Raw genomic sequence first — 15,585 nt, 5'->3', positions numbered from 1 at the left:
CTAAGATGAAGGTCCTGTAGGAGGACCTGCTAAAGATAAATGGTGGTCTGTGAAAACCTTTTAAAACAGAAAGAGGTATTCGACAAGACTGCTCCATGTCTGGTATGTTGTATTCACTGTCTATAGAACCCATATTGCACAATGTTCATGGTTTAATTGATGTCCTGTTTTTACCTGATATTAGTTCAAATTTTATTTCATCAGCCTATGCAGATGACATCATTTTTATTAAAAATCAGGAGGACATTTATAAATTGGGCAAGATTGTTGATACATTTGGGAAGATCTCAGCTGCCAAAGTGAACTGGGCCAAGAGTGAAGCGCTGGCAGTTGGGAGGTGGTCTGCTGGTCTGCCCCAGCTGCGGGGGGGGGTGCTGAGCTGGAAGAGGGGGGGGGGGGGGGGGGGGTAAATACCTGGGGATTCATCTGGGGGACGAACAGTGAAAGGAAGAACTGGGAGGGTGTGTTGGAGAAGGTGGAGGGGAATCTGCCTAAGTGGAGGTGGCTGCATCCCCACATGTCCTACAGAGGAAGGGTCCTAATTATTAATAATCTTGTAGCGTCCACCTTGTGGCACAGACTGAAATGTTTAGAACCCCCTACTGGGCTCTTGAAAAAGTGCAAACGGTAATTTGAAACTTTTTCTGGGACAAGTTGCATTGGGTTCCTCAGTGTGTATTATATCTTCCAAAAGAAGAGAGGGGGCAGGGGTTAGTTCACCTGGGGAGCAGAGCGGCGGCTTTCAGGCTGCAGTTCATCCAGCCTTACCTATTGGGGCATGATGATGTCGTCTTGAGACAGGTAACAGGCATAATTTTAAGTAAGATAGCTGGCCTCTTTTTAGACCAATTTGTTTTAACCCTTTGTTGATATTGAATTGGGTTTTTTTTCTTGTGTGTTATCAAAACATGGACTCTTTAAATGGGACAGACTGGGGCCCGCTGTGTCTCTGTTCTGGCCCCTGGGGGAGCCCCTGGTGTGCGGGGCTTGGCTGGACGTGCAAGATGGCAGGAGCCCTGGCCTCACCCAGCGCCTGCGCTACACTGGGGTGGTCAAACTGAGGCAGGTGGTGGACGTGGCAGGGCCAGGGCTCCACAACACTGAGGCTGTGGCTTCTCTCCTGGGTCTGGTCAGAATCTGCTTTTATCTTTGGTGGTGGTTACATTAAGGAAAATTTTAAAAAAATGGTGTTTTTTGAATTTTGTGGTCGGGCAAGCCAAAATGGCTGTTTACAAAAGCAGGAAGAACCAGGTAGAGGGGGAGGCAGGCCTTGGGCTGGCAGAGATGTTTGGGGTCCTGGTGAAGGCCAGAGTCAGGGTGGACTTCAGGTACCACTCATTAATGGGCACAATGGAAGGGTTCAGGGACGTATGGTGCTTTACCTCAGCAGTATGCACTGTGCAGGAGGGGAAGCTCTTTTTTAACTCTGTGTTTTAATGAGTGTGTTTATTTATTTATTTATTAACTATTGCTGTATAATCTAACGTTTCTTTTTGTCTGTGTTTAAAAGGTAAATTATTGAAGAAAGAAACTGGGAACAAAAGTTTTTCAACATCAAAAGATCTCTCTCACTCTCTCTCTCTCTCTGTTCGTGTATCTAGCTCTCCATCTCTCTCCAAACTAATCTCCTGTCAAAAGGTGTTCTTGTCCTCTTCATGTCTTCTGCCGTCTCACTATCTATTCTTTTCATCAGTCCTTTGTTATGAGATTTTTCTAATTTCGTTTTTTGCCCCACCGCCTTTGTTCATTGTTTTACAGTTGTGAACATGCGATCCCATCTGGGCGATCCAGAGGAAATGTTGTTGTATTTATTAAAACGCCCGGAGTCATTATTCTGCGTCATTCTCTCCCTCTCTCGCTCTCTCCCTTTGTCCTTCTCCAGCACCTCATTATATATCACTATGTCCCAACTTGTGGTTGTACAGCCTTTATATCATCCTCCCAGCCTGTTGCTGTACTCCTGAGGATCCTCATGCTGATTTATAGTTTGGTCGAGAACACGTTTCTTCCTCAAGCATAAAGCACACAGAGCACCAGGTTTTGATGTGAAGCAACAACTCCAAAGATTCCCAGCTCTCTTTCCTTCCACCACTCCTATCCTACGCTCTATCCCTCATTTCCTTTCCTCTGACTTTTCTCAAATCTACCTTTACTCTCTACCACTCCTCCCCTCCCCTCTAATACAGGTGGGGACTGGGAGAACTGGAGGATATTCAGAACTATGTGGGAAATGTCTTGACATACTTAAGCCAGATTAAGCTTCTCTCCTCCACACCCGTCACCATGGTGATAGCAGGGGGGCGGGATCCTTGCTTACCTCAGGTTTTAGAGAATCGTAGTCCTCTTGGTCGATTGCTAACCCTGTGTGTGTGTATGTGTGTGTGCGCGCATTTTGTGTGTGTGTACATTATGTGAGCACGTGCATGACAGGGGGAGAGGAAAGGTGATTGATGACGGATATGAGTAGGTTTACGTTTATGTACTAAACCTTACATTAAAGTTGACTTACATACTTAACAAACATGTGTTCACTTGGTAAAGTAGGTTGTCAGCGTTATTATGACATTCACAACTGTGTGTGTGTGAGTGCGTGTACATTAGACCATAAGTGCCAACTATAGATGCACACTAGTTGCTGAACGTATTAGGGGGTTGGCTTTGCGCGCGCACACACACACACACACACACGCACACGCACACGCACACGCACACGCACACACACAAACACACACACACACACACACACACACACACACACACACACACACACACAGCGCCCCCTCCCCCGCCCTCTTGACTCATTTTTGAGATGCTTATTACCTCCTCATCTTTCCTCTGTCGTCTCATAGATCACTCCCTCAACCATTTGAGTTTCATCTCCCCCACCCTCTATCTAGATGTCATGGGAGCTCTGCGTGCGTGGCTCTAATCTGATAGAGCACTCGGGGACCTTCCCTCCAGATCCCCTGTATCATCTCTCATCCTGCCAATTCAATAAAGACATGGCGGCCCCGTCGTTACGACGGACATACATGTGTTGCCAGGGCAACAACATGACATTATCGATGCTGGTTCGATTTTTGACGTGAGCGTTAATTACGGGACGTGTAATTATGCGCATGTTCAACTTTGTGTGTGTGTGTGTGCGCGTTTGTGTGTGGACCTACAGCCTCCTTATGTATTTGGCTTCCCTTGTAAGTGGGTGAAAATGTGCTTATTCTAGTGCTTTTGTCCGCCTGTGATATCTATATTTAGGTGTATTCTCCCACTCTCATACAGTAATAGGTCCGTTCAAGATCTCCGGATAGGCTGGCATTGTGGGTCTGGGGCTGGCTGTCAGTCTGACCTTCTAACTCCCCGTTTGGCCCTTTCTCCATCATGTCTTTCACCGGCTCTGACCGCTTTTGTCCTGATCTCACAAAAAGAGAGCGAAAGGAGAAAAGAGAGAAAGAAATACAGAGAAAAGTGAAAGAAAGAGAGAGAGAGAGAGAGAGAGAGGGGGTTATTTTTCATTCCTTGTCACCGCCTCTTCCAGATGTCATCCTATTCAGCTCCCTAATTGATGCTAAAGCAGGGATATAAAGTGTTTGTTTTGTTGTCAGGTTTAATTTGTTTTTTAGTTTTATTCTTTATTTTATTATTATTTTGCCATTTTATTTGATGATGTGTGATGTTTTGGATAAGCCAGATAAAACGAATTTGTATTTTATATTCATGCAGATCAGTTCTCTCTGATGTGCTTTCGGTTGGGAATGTTATCGATTTGGCTTAGTTTCTAACCAGAGAAAGAAACCTAGCACATACGACAAACATGTGTCCTTCCTGCAAACAGATCGAAATGCCATTCTATAATCCACGTCTCTCTCTTCTAGGTCCATCTCCGAGTTCCTCTTCATCCCCGTTTCCTCTCTGAGCCCAGCCCCCATTAACCTCGACCTGCACCTCCTCCGAAGCCCTGTCTTTCTTTCATCCTGCCTCTCCTCATCTGCTCTGTCACTCATCCTTCTTTTGGTTTTTGCCTCGCATTCTCTCTCCCTGTCCGTGAATGTCCCCCCCCACACACACACACACACACCATTCTGTCTCCATGCACGACTGACTGCAAAATAGAACCGGCACTACTGTTGCCACAGCGATGTCAAGATCCAAATCTCATAGATCCTGCACTCTGCATTTGTGTGTCCGTGTGTGAGAGCGTGTGTGTATGTTTATGTATGTGTGTGATTGTGGCAAGTGTTTGCTACCTCTGAGTGCATGTGCAAATATAACCATTTGGAAGGCAAAGTGTGTATATAAAATGATTTAAATACTGTGTGTATGTGTGTGTGTGTGTGTGTGTGTGTGTGTGTGTGTGTGTGTCTGTCTAAGTGTTTGTGCAAGTGTAAGTGTGCTCTAGACGTGTGGGGACCTAACTGCTTTGAGTGCCTGGTCGGGTCCATTGTGTGTCTGTGTGTGCGTTTTTGTGTGTCCATGTGTAATTACGTGTGTGAGTCACCCAGCCTGTTTTTCAGACTCCGCCTCCTGGGAGGGATGGCTGTGTGGCTAACAGCTTAGTCCTCATTAAAGTCCTCTCCAGCTGTTTGTGTGTGCGCGTTATCATCATACACACAAAAACACAAAATGGCGGGACACAATTTCTTTCCTTCACAATGGTCACCTTGACTACTTACGATTACCGCCTCATTACAGCTCGCTGAGACTTTGCCTGGACACGGTCACCGTGACGCATTCCGTCGCAAAATATATATATATATGTATCAACGTCAGTGTTTTTCAGAAGTGACAATGACGCTAGTAATGACGTCGGAGCATGGTTGGCGTGTTGGAGAAGCCACATCGCTAGCTGCTGACCGCGACACGCTACACAGGGTACGAAAGCCCGATCCTGCGTAACGACGCTCGTAATCAACGCTATTCTGAACCATCGTATGTGACGCCAAAATCGCGTGGAATCTGGGCTTGATTAGTGTGGTCTGATTGTCAGCCTCGGACACATAGAGGAGGAGGAGATATATAGAGGAGGAGACACATGGAGGAGGAGACACATGGAGGAGGAGACATATAGTGGAGGAGGAGACACATGGAGGAGGAGACATCTAGAGGAGGAGGAGATATATAGAGGAGGAGACACATGGAGGAGGAGACATATAGAGGAGGAGGAGACACAGAGAGGAGCGGTATAGGGAGGAATATTGATGCAGTCTGACATCCCTCTCCGTCCACTTCTCCCCCGACTCCCAGAGTGTACTCCTCCTGAGGTATCATTACCACCTCCACCTGCTTCCCACTGTCCATCGCTGATCCACACACCACCCGACCCCACCCACCCACACACAACCCTGCCCCACCCGGCCACACACCCAACCTCCCACACATGCACGCGTGAATGCACCTCCGCTGGCGCACACACACACCCGCACACACATGCTAGCGCAAACAAACACACACACATAGATACAAACACACACACACACACACACACGCACGCACGCACGCAGGCAAACACGAACTAGCACACACACAGGCATGCTCTCACAAACACATACACAGCAAAACACAAGCACATACACACACACACACACAAACAAACACACACACACACACACACACATGCACATCCGCGGTGCACTGCGCCGTAACAAACATCGATTTAAATTCGGAAGGAAGGGATTAAAAGAGTTGGGGATAGAACGGGAACACAAAGAACTGGGCACAGCAGCACAAAACATTGTTGCCTTAACAAACACTTTGGGCACACAGACACAGAACCACCAGACAGATAACAGTAAAAAGACAGATTGATGGGAACGTGCGTATCGTCGGAGGGAAGGACTGAACAGATGGGTAATAACCTTTCAACCGTGAGATATACGAGTAGCAAAGCACAAACATGATTACTTTAATGGTGGTTTAACTCGTTTTCTCTCATATGCCCTTGTGTTTACCTGCCATGACTCGGAGCTAGAGAGACCCCTAGTGGCACGCCTGGGGAACGCAGCCAAAACCACAGATTTCTCTTCCTGACATCACAGCAATTTAATGCAGCTCCCGGCACCAGCTGAAACCATCGGAAGAAAACAAGCTGACAAGCTAAACTGTGTTTATGGCGCTGTAAACACCACAATAGCGCTGTCTGCGAGTGGAGCAGTGAACGTGGAAGGAGAGGCACGGACACATGTTTCTATTAGAAGCCTGGATGCACTGCACACATTTGAAACATGGCCTTAAGGGACGTGCCCTCCGATTGAAGGACGGCAGAGCTCTGCATCGCCTGGACAACAGGTTGTACACGAGCAACAGAGCTCCCTGTGCTGTGGTATATTGTGGAGGCATAAGGGCCAACAGGCCAAAGGGCCACTAAGTACAGGGCAGTGTCACTCTAGCTGGCATCAAACCCAATAGACAACGGCCTGAACTAGACAAGAAGGAAGCACAATGAGTCATCCCGACTAATGGACTCTAATGGAATCTCTTAAGTTGTGAGAGCATCTTCGCCCCCGGGGTGGGGAGGAAGAGAGGGAGGGAGGGAGACGGTGAGGGTGAGGAGAAGAGGGTAAGGGAGGGTTTGGGCTGTAGCCCAACTAAAATTGGGCGCCTCAAAGTTGTTTCCACTGCTGGATGAGTGATGACAGAGAAAGACGGTTCTTTAACAATCCTGTCACACCACAGAGAGATGGATGGCTTCAACGAGCAATTAATAAAACAAAATAAATCAAAATCAAGAAATGAAGCGAAGCAAATGCGTAAAATAAAACCGAACGTGACGACAATAATCTATTTTGACTGTCAGTGTCACCATGTCACAACTGATGGACTGAATCATCACACAAAGATGACACAGAGGCTATTAAAACATACACCGTCATCAACAACTTAATCACAAAATGATACATGACTTAATGATGAATGATAGAACCATCTCATGTCCCACGGTTCATCCAATAGGAGAGAACACTAGGAGTTTACACAACAGCAAACACAACTTCTAAATCCCTCACTCACGACACAATATATTTACCTTTGTCGGACAAGGCTCGGACCTTTTCATCAGCCACATGAACTGCAGGTCATTGATAATGAAAGACTCACCAGCCCATACTCAAGGTGGCAGACAGAGTAGCTTAATAGGCAGGGTGAGGGAGATGGTCAATTGTCTACCAGCAGTAGAAAATGCAACGTTTACTCTGTTTACCCATCACAACGGCCTTAAAATTGGATCCTCATGGATTCCTTTTGCGACGTGAATCATGAGCTGCCTAACAACTGGCCCCTCATTCAATTGTAACAAACAGCCCGGTTTTCCCCTGTGGAAGCGGAGGGACATTAAGGTTCAATCTTGTACCACCGATTCAAGACCAAGGACTCGATATATCCCAGCAGGAACTCTGAGACGGGGAGGATGCGAAAAAGGTCAATATCCTACTGGGCACCAACCTCCCAGGGCTACATGCCCACGGCCATGTCCTTTAGCGGGGATAAAAACAGCAGACTAATTGGAAACGTCTTGACAGGGACCCTCCGTTATTCATGGGGCCCCCACCAACGATCGAAGGAGGAAGGAAGCGCCTGGATGCGTAGGAGAGCTGCACAGAGCGGAACCCGATTACCGTTTCAGCTCAGTGCATTCGTAGGGTAACGCCGGGATTCACAGAGACAGGTTCCATCGCCATTAAAAAACAAGATCCATCAAAACGCGCCAAGCGATTATTCAACCCCTCCGAAAGGTTGGTGTCATTTCAGCGCCCCCCCCCCCACCGAACGGAAACGTACGTACAACAAGCCCGGTCGTTATCGCGAAAAACAAAACCATCCTGACAGGGAGATTCAAGGTCCCGCATCCATCACCCTGTCGGGGTTCATTACCCGATAACGACCGGCTCCATGTACATGCTCCCACTCATTACACCCCCTCCTCCCATCTCTCCCCCCTCTCCCCCTTCGGGACGAGCGGAGGCGGCGGTACTTACGTGGTGAAGGCGGGGTTGTACTTGGCGCCCAGGTAGTAGGAGTACAGGTTGAACATGCCGATCATGAAGGCCACAAACACCATGATGAAGATCACCATGAACTTGAAGATGTCCTTGACGGTGCGACCCAGCGAGATCTGCAGCGGCCCGAAGCTCTCGTTGGCCGGCAGGATGTAGGCGATGCGGGAGAAGCTCAGCACCACGGCGATGGCGTACAGGCCCTCCGAGATGATCTGGGGGTCAGAGGGCCTCCACTTGTTCCTGGCTGGAGACCGGGAAAGAGGGGGGTGGAGGGTTGAGGGGAATGTTAATGCATGTTAATGTGACGGGATGATTTCTATTGGACAGCATGTTTGTGTGATGTTTTCATCGACTTAATCCTAAATCAAAAAAATGAAATTATAGTCCAACGACATTTTGTCCCACTCATTGATCGCACATTTGTCCCACTCATTCAAATCCAATTCATCGCTTTAATTGGATTTGGGCATCGAGGGAGGGATCACAATGTCCTCAAAAAAGAATTCTGTCTGTCTATTCACTAGGGGTGTAACGGTACACAAAAGTCACGGTTCGGTACGTACCTCGGTTTTTAAGTCACGGTACGGTATGGTTCATAGTTAAGGGGAAAATTTTAAAAAACTGCTTGTTTGTCAACAACGGAGAATGGCCGTAGATCAGCAGCAATGAAAACACCAATAAACTTGGTTATGGCATTTGCATTTCTGAATTCCCAGACAGGGGTTGTTGAAATATTGTCGTGAGCTGGGTTTGCACAGCTCGTTTTTTTTTCCCACAGCAACAGTGATAGTAACACCTGGATGGTGCCTTTTCAAATGCGTGCGCTAGGGATGTGCATTTCTGGCAAAAATACTATTCGATATTCGCTGAGAAGTATTCGAATAATATTCGAAAATCGCTCAATCAAGAACCCCCCACGCACGCACACACCTCGGATACACGCACACACAATGACACAGGGAGAGGCTTTTATGATTTGTATGAAATCAATCTGTTTATTTCAACAACTGCGCCATCAACATTCAACATCGAAATTATTTCAACGTGGGCTTAGGCAGATAGACCTACATGCGCCGAAAACAGATCGCTATTTATTTATTTAATTATTTATTTTACTGAACACAGCCTGCATGACGGTGAACTAGACAGGTCAAAAATATAACTTCACACGGTGTGTCTTTTTACAATTTATTTGTTACCAGCATTCGTAGTGTTGATCAGCAGAGAAATAGTCCGCCAAAGACGTTGACGTCGCTTAGCAACCGAGGACGCTATTCACCACCGGAAGTTGTGAAGGCCCATGCAAGGAGCGTTCAACAGCATTGAGAAGACCCGTGTAATAAATAGCGATAGTCACATTCATTATTCGACATTCGACGATCGTTGCCCGCTATGTACGCCACATTTACGTACCGCGGTACACCTCTGTAACCGCTCCGAAGAGCCTGTACCGTGACGGTTCGGTACAAATACGTGTACCGTTACAGCCCTACTATTCACACAGATCAAAATAAAAAACCCATACAAAAAAAAAAATCTATAATGTTCTTCGACAAACAAATTGTCACGGTACACCATGAGTAATCATTGTCCACTTTTCACATGCTTCCTTTACCCAGAATCGTTTCCTACTTAGACGACATTCACAAGCAGTATCACCTCTAACCAAAAACGACCAGTGACATTAAAGAGAACATGGCCTTTGTCTTACTCAATACAAAAAAGCCCCCAGAGGAAATTAGCTCATTAGTGTGTGATGAGAACCAGGAGGCCAGCGCAGCATGGCTGAAGGCTGTCCTAATTAAACCTATGGCGTGTCATGACAGCTTCACGCCACAAGATGACAGCACTGATAAAGGCTCCCTTTAAAAGTTTAAGGGACACTGGGAGCCGAGTGCGCTGTATTACATGTGCAGCAACAGTAAAGGGCCCTGGCTCAAAGGGATGAACTTCTTAGTGTCGAACACAGACATTATCATCTTTTAAGGAGCTGCCAGCTTACACTGTGTTCACTCTCAATCCTTAATACACGTTGTGAATCTGTTGTGTTTTATATTAATTATTGTGTGGTTTAACTCTGATCCCTCTCTCTCTTTGTCCGTGTCTGTGTGTGCATGTCGGGAGGGGGAGGGGGGTGGGGTGGTAGTGAAGGAAACACCTTCTCTATAACATCACTATGGTAACAGGGATGGAGAAGTCTAGGAACAAGGACAGTTCCTTCATATTGACCTCAAATCAACTTATTTGATCTGGTCTTATCTGAACCCACTTTACCTCTCCTCCCCTCTGGCCCAAGGCCCATGCTGACTGACCATATGCTATTCATTGCTCTCCATCATTATTGCCTGGAGGGAGTAGTAAAGGTCAAACCACTCTTAATAGCTCCGGCAAAAACAACCTGCTCAGACTTACTGGCCCAGCGTTGACCGTAAACCACTTGTTTATCTTACATGAAATAATAAGCCTTCCATTATTCTAACTTTAACCTTTACCTGGTCGGTGAGTCGGGGTATTGTGTGCACCATCAATCAAGAGTGTGTGTGTGTGTGTGTGTGTGTGTGTGTGTGTGTGTGTGTGTGTGTGTGTGTGTGTGTGTGTGTGTGTGTGTGTGTGTGTGTGTGTGTGTGTGTCTACAGGGACACCGAGAGTGGTGGATTTTCTTAAATGAAAACATTAAAGGGGCCCCAGCTGCAATGGCCAGAGTCCATTAGTCCATGGCCTCCCCACTTTCATGCCTGCTATGAGCCATATATAAATGTATATTTACATTAGGCCCTACGTGGTGAATACAAACAAACTAATCTGCACCCGCAATACATCCCCTTATTCAGCTCTGCAGCACCAAGGATATACAAGTTGTTTAATGTCAGACCGATTCGGTCTTCGCTTGATTAAAAGTCATCCGGTCTAATGTTGGCAGAGAGTAACTCATTAGAGAATCGCTGACATTCAAATTAATTAATTCATCTTTGTATGTATAAGATCTGTATAAGATCACTCTCACACCAGGCTGTAACACCACCCTACAGCTACACAAGATCACTCTCACACCAGGCTGTAACACCATCCTACAGCTACTCAAGATCACTCTCACACCAGGCTGTAACACCACCCTACAGCTACACAAGATCACTCACACCAGGCTGTAACACCATCCTACAGCTACTCAAGATCACTCACACCAGGCTGTAACACCACCCTACAGCTACACAAGATCACTCTCACACCAGGCTGTAACACCACCCTACAGCTGTACAAGATCACTCACACCAGGCTGTAACACCAACCTACAGCTAGACAAGATCACTCACACCAGGCTTTAACACCACCCGACAGCTACACAAGATCACTCTCACACCAGGCTGTAACACCACCCTACAGCTACACAAGATCACTCTCACACCAGGCTGTAACACCACCCTACAGCTACACAAGATCACTCACACCAGGCTGTAACACCACCCTACAGCTCCTAACCACACACATCGCATGAACTAGACCACGTCATCATTTTTGCATCTCCTTTATTCATGCAATTTCTCATTCAGAAATGGATTTTGCCGTTAAAATCCAGATGAAAACTTTAAATAATTATCCATCTCGTAATTTGAAAAGAGTGTGAAAGTGTTTCATTCTTTAAAACCAATCAGCCGAATGGGCTCATTGATTACACTTCATTAACGATATAGATTTAATACATCTTGGAGGAATTCAGTGGATCTGAGTTTCTCTCTGTCAGCGTTAGACCAGATTACTTCAGCCGACTTTTTCTGGGAGCAGAAAGTTTGGTAGTTTGTCTGACACAACACCTTTCCCACAAAGCCAGTTGCTCCCCTAGAGGAACACTGGGATTATCTGCAGGTAGATTACAGAGAAGTGTTGGGAATCAGCAATTTTTCTTCACTTTATATCTTTCACACACACACACACACACACACACACACACACACGCACCCTGCCCCCCCATAAACTCACCCTTCTACCGACACACACACACACACACACGAACACACACACGCCTTCACCCCCCCCCCCCCCCACACACACACAGATCCACCCCCTGCCCCCCCACAAACTCACCCTTCTTCCCACCCACACAAACCCCCACCCACCCACCAACCCACACAGCCTTGCACGCCCTTACACCCACACAGACCCACCCCTTGCTCCCCCACCCACCCACCCACCCACCACACGGCCCCTCCCGCCCAAGGCGGCGTACCGAAGGTAAAGTAGGCCACCTCCTCGGGCAGTGTGGCGCTGCTCAGGTCCTCGTCCGGCACGTGCAGGTCCACGTAGAGCTGGGCCTTGGAGGCCTTGAGGAAGGCCATGAAGCGGGCCGTGAAGGACGCGGCGAAGATGCTGAGCATGCCGAAGTCCAGCACGTTCCACAGGTGCATGACGTACTCTCGGGGGCCGTCCACCCAGATCTCCTTACACTCGGACCAGATCATACCTAGGGGGGCGTGAACGGGTACACACAGGTTATACACACCCAGACACACACACAGTTTAAACACACACACACACAGACTATATATATACATATATATATATATATATACACACACACACACGTAATAAACACACAAACACAAAAACACACACACACACACACACACACAGGTAATACAACACACACACACACACACACACCAAACACAATCACATAGAGACTCACACACAGAAGGAAAGCAGTTGTGTGAGCTTTCCAACACCAATTTATGTGTTTGGTAATTCCCTCATAACCTCTCGCCTCTCCGGGTTAACATACTCTACTTAAAATGTGTCGGCTGTTGTTTTATTAATATCCATTGTTTCCATTGTGGAGCTAATCATTTAATATAAATTCATTATTGATCGGGCAGATCGCTGAACCACCTCAGATTCATGGTGCATTCAGCCTACCTTTTAAATATACCTCCTTCTTTCTTCATAACACACTCCACTTTCTGTTCCCATTTCCTTGAATCCAACTGGATGCTTGACATTGGTGGCTAACCTCAAGATTGAAGGGGTGATTGTGTCTGAGTGTGTGCCTTAATGCATGTGAGTGGGTGCCTGTGTGTGTATATATGCGTTTGTGTGTGCCTGTGTGTGTGTGTATGTGCATGTGAGTGTATATGCATCTCTTTGTGTGTGCCTGTATGCGTGTGTGTGTGTCTGTATGTGTGTTTGGGTCTTCATGTGCATGTGTTTGTTTGTTTGTTTGTTTGTGTGGGCCTGGATGTGTATGTGTGTTTGTTTATGTATGTTGGCCTGCATGTGCGTGTGTGTTCATGTGGATTTGTTCATTTCTTTGTGTGGTCCTTCATGCGTGTCTAATTTGGGATTGCGTCCGTGCACGCTAGTGTGTGTGTGTGTGCTCACGGGTCAAGCGGGAGACTCACCCAGCACCCACTTCATGATGAGCATCTCGGTCCAGGAGAACTGGGTGGTCTTGACCCTGAAGACCTGGCGGGGGTGGTCCGTGATGGTCTCGTTGGGCAGGTTCTTGACCCCCTCGAAGCGGTCCGAGGCGTTGATGACCAGCAGGCCCAGAAAGATGGTGAAGGAGACGGCGTGGGCCACGAACTTCATGAAGGGGCTGCGCAGGATCTGACCAAACTGGGGGGGGGGGGGGGGGGGGGGGGGGGGTCCGTCATTTCCACTCAGAATTACGTGTTTTTTGGGCAAATTGGAAAAATATTATAAAGTGTTTGCCTAAAAATAACAAAGTTAATGTGTACTTTAACACATCGATCTATACATCGAACAGTTTATCTGACCTATATGTCTATATAGATGTCTTTATGTTAATGTCTATCCAGCTGTTTGTTTATCAATCTATCTAGCTATTCATGTCTATTTATCTACCTTTTTATGTCTACTTATCTAGCTTTTTATGTCCATCCACCTAGTTTTTATGTCTATATATCTAGCTTTTTATTTCCATTTTCACCATCCCCTCAGAATCCCTTTCACATCAAATTACACAACAATCCCACACGCACATGCACACAGCCACACAATCAGAAAACGCACACACTCACAGGCAACCAATCCCACACGCACACACTCACGGGCACACACAATCACACACACGCACCAAATCCCACACGCACACACTCACGGGCACACATAATCACACACACACACACACGACCCAGGAGGATATCATGATTGTTCATCGTGTGCAGCAATCATTTCAGCCGGCAGGAAGCAGCTGGTGTGCCGGGGTGCCAGCGCGGTGGACGGCACTCGGAGGGCCCCTCGTGTCAGCGGACAGCGGAGGACGTTTATGGTAATGCTCCGTACCACCTGGAGCCAGCGCTCACACAATGCTCTGATAGCGTGACACACACACACACACAACAAAATAGACATATGATGCCCCACCATTCACCACCTCTAGGCCTGCTGTGTACAATATTAACAATCCGCAGGCTCTCAACTCCCTGCATGCATTGCAACACGCCAGGTCTCAGACGCATCCCCTTCAAGAAACACACACACACACACACACACACACACACACACACACACACACACACACACACACAGAATGTGGTTTCATCCAGATCCTGCAGACTGCAGAGACAGATCTTTGTGCCAGGAAGTGTCCCCGGGCTGCCTGTTGGTCTCCATGTCTTTAATCCTCCTAAGCTCCCTGATGGCGCTTCACCAGGTCACGGAGGCCCATGAAGAACACACAGCCGCTTTTCATCATTTTATGCCTCCGTCTCCTCTTCCTCACTTCCTACATCTTTTCTATCAGAGGAGCAGACGGCAAGCTGTCTCTCCTCATTCCCCCTCCCGGCGGAAACACCAGGCCACCGCGGCGCGGGAAGCACATCAACCAGCACAGGAGGGGACATGGGGGGGAAAAAGCACACACAGGGTCCCATAGTGACAGAGTGTGTGTGTGTGGGGGGGGGGGGGTTAGTTTCTATTATATCCATTCAACCCCCAGAGGGAGAACAAGACGGGAGACACATGCATGGCTGAAGCATGTTGGAAGGATGGGGTGGTGGTGGTGGTGGTGGTTGTAGTGGTGGTGAAGGTGGTAGTAGGAGTTGTGAGTGGTAGTGGTATTGGTGGGGGTGGTGGGAGAGTAATGGAGCTCTGAGTGAAAAAATGGATTGCCATTTCAGGATGCGGTGGCAAAATATGCAATCGTTCAATCACTCAGAAACCACTCAAGCAGCTCTCTGAGTTAGGAAATAATCATTAAAAAGTATTATTTTTTCTTCTGTTCCCTTATGCTGTTCCGCCAGGTTGAAAATAGTATTTCTTATAGAGATCCACATGTAGCGGTTCCACGCGTGTACATTTCCTGTATGTACTGTGGGTGGGATTGGTCCATCAACCACCCCAGACCTACGCTTCCTCTCCTGTGGGACCAGCTGTTGGTTCAATAAAAGTCTGTTTCGGTGACCATCGACTAAATCCGTCCCGGTCAGGTATCTATTGAGGACCCCAGGTCAACCCTGGCTCCTCTCGATGTGTACCCCCACCAATCCATCTCCTCCCTCAGTTTCAGCCCGCCCTCGACCCCATCACTCTGACGGGTGAACGCCTCTAGGGGAAGAGGACCTTTTGTCTGCCTCTCCAGCAT

The 15,585-nt window shown here is 47.5% G+C and overlaps 1 protein-coding gene across 3 annotated transcripts in view; it reads right to left on the bottom strand.

Annotated features, from left to right (window-relative positions):
• Positions 1-15,585, bottom strand: part of trpc7b (transient receptor potential cation channel, subfamily C, member 7b) — a gene marked incomplete at both ends in the record, with an annotated part of 51,448 nt that overhangs the window by 17,242 nt on the left and 18,621 nt on the right. For all 3 annotated transcript variants that reach the window (XM_079745223.1, XM_079745224.1, XM_079745225.1), the window contains 3 exons: positions 7,968-8,232; positions 12,211-12,444; positions 13,379-13,595. In XM_079745223.1, the coding sequence (XP_079601349.1) occupies positions 7,968-8,232; positions 12,211-12,444; positions 13,379-13,595 (716 nt within the window). The remainder of the gene's footprint in view (positions 1-7,967; positions 8,233-12,210; positions 12,445-13,378; positions 13,596-15,585) is intronic.

The sequence above is a fragment of the Pollachius pollachius genome, assembly GCF_949987615.1.
Source record: "Pollachius pollachius genome assembly, chromosome: 10".
Classification (NCBI taxonomy): Eukaryota; Metazoa; Chordata; class Actinopteri; order Gadiformes; family Gadidae; genus Pollachius; species Pollachius pollachius.
Note: the sequence above shows the minus strand (reverse complement) of the source record. Positions and strands in the feature narration are given on the sequence as shown.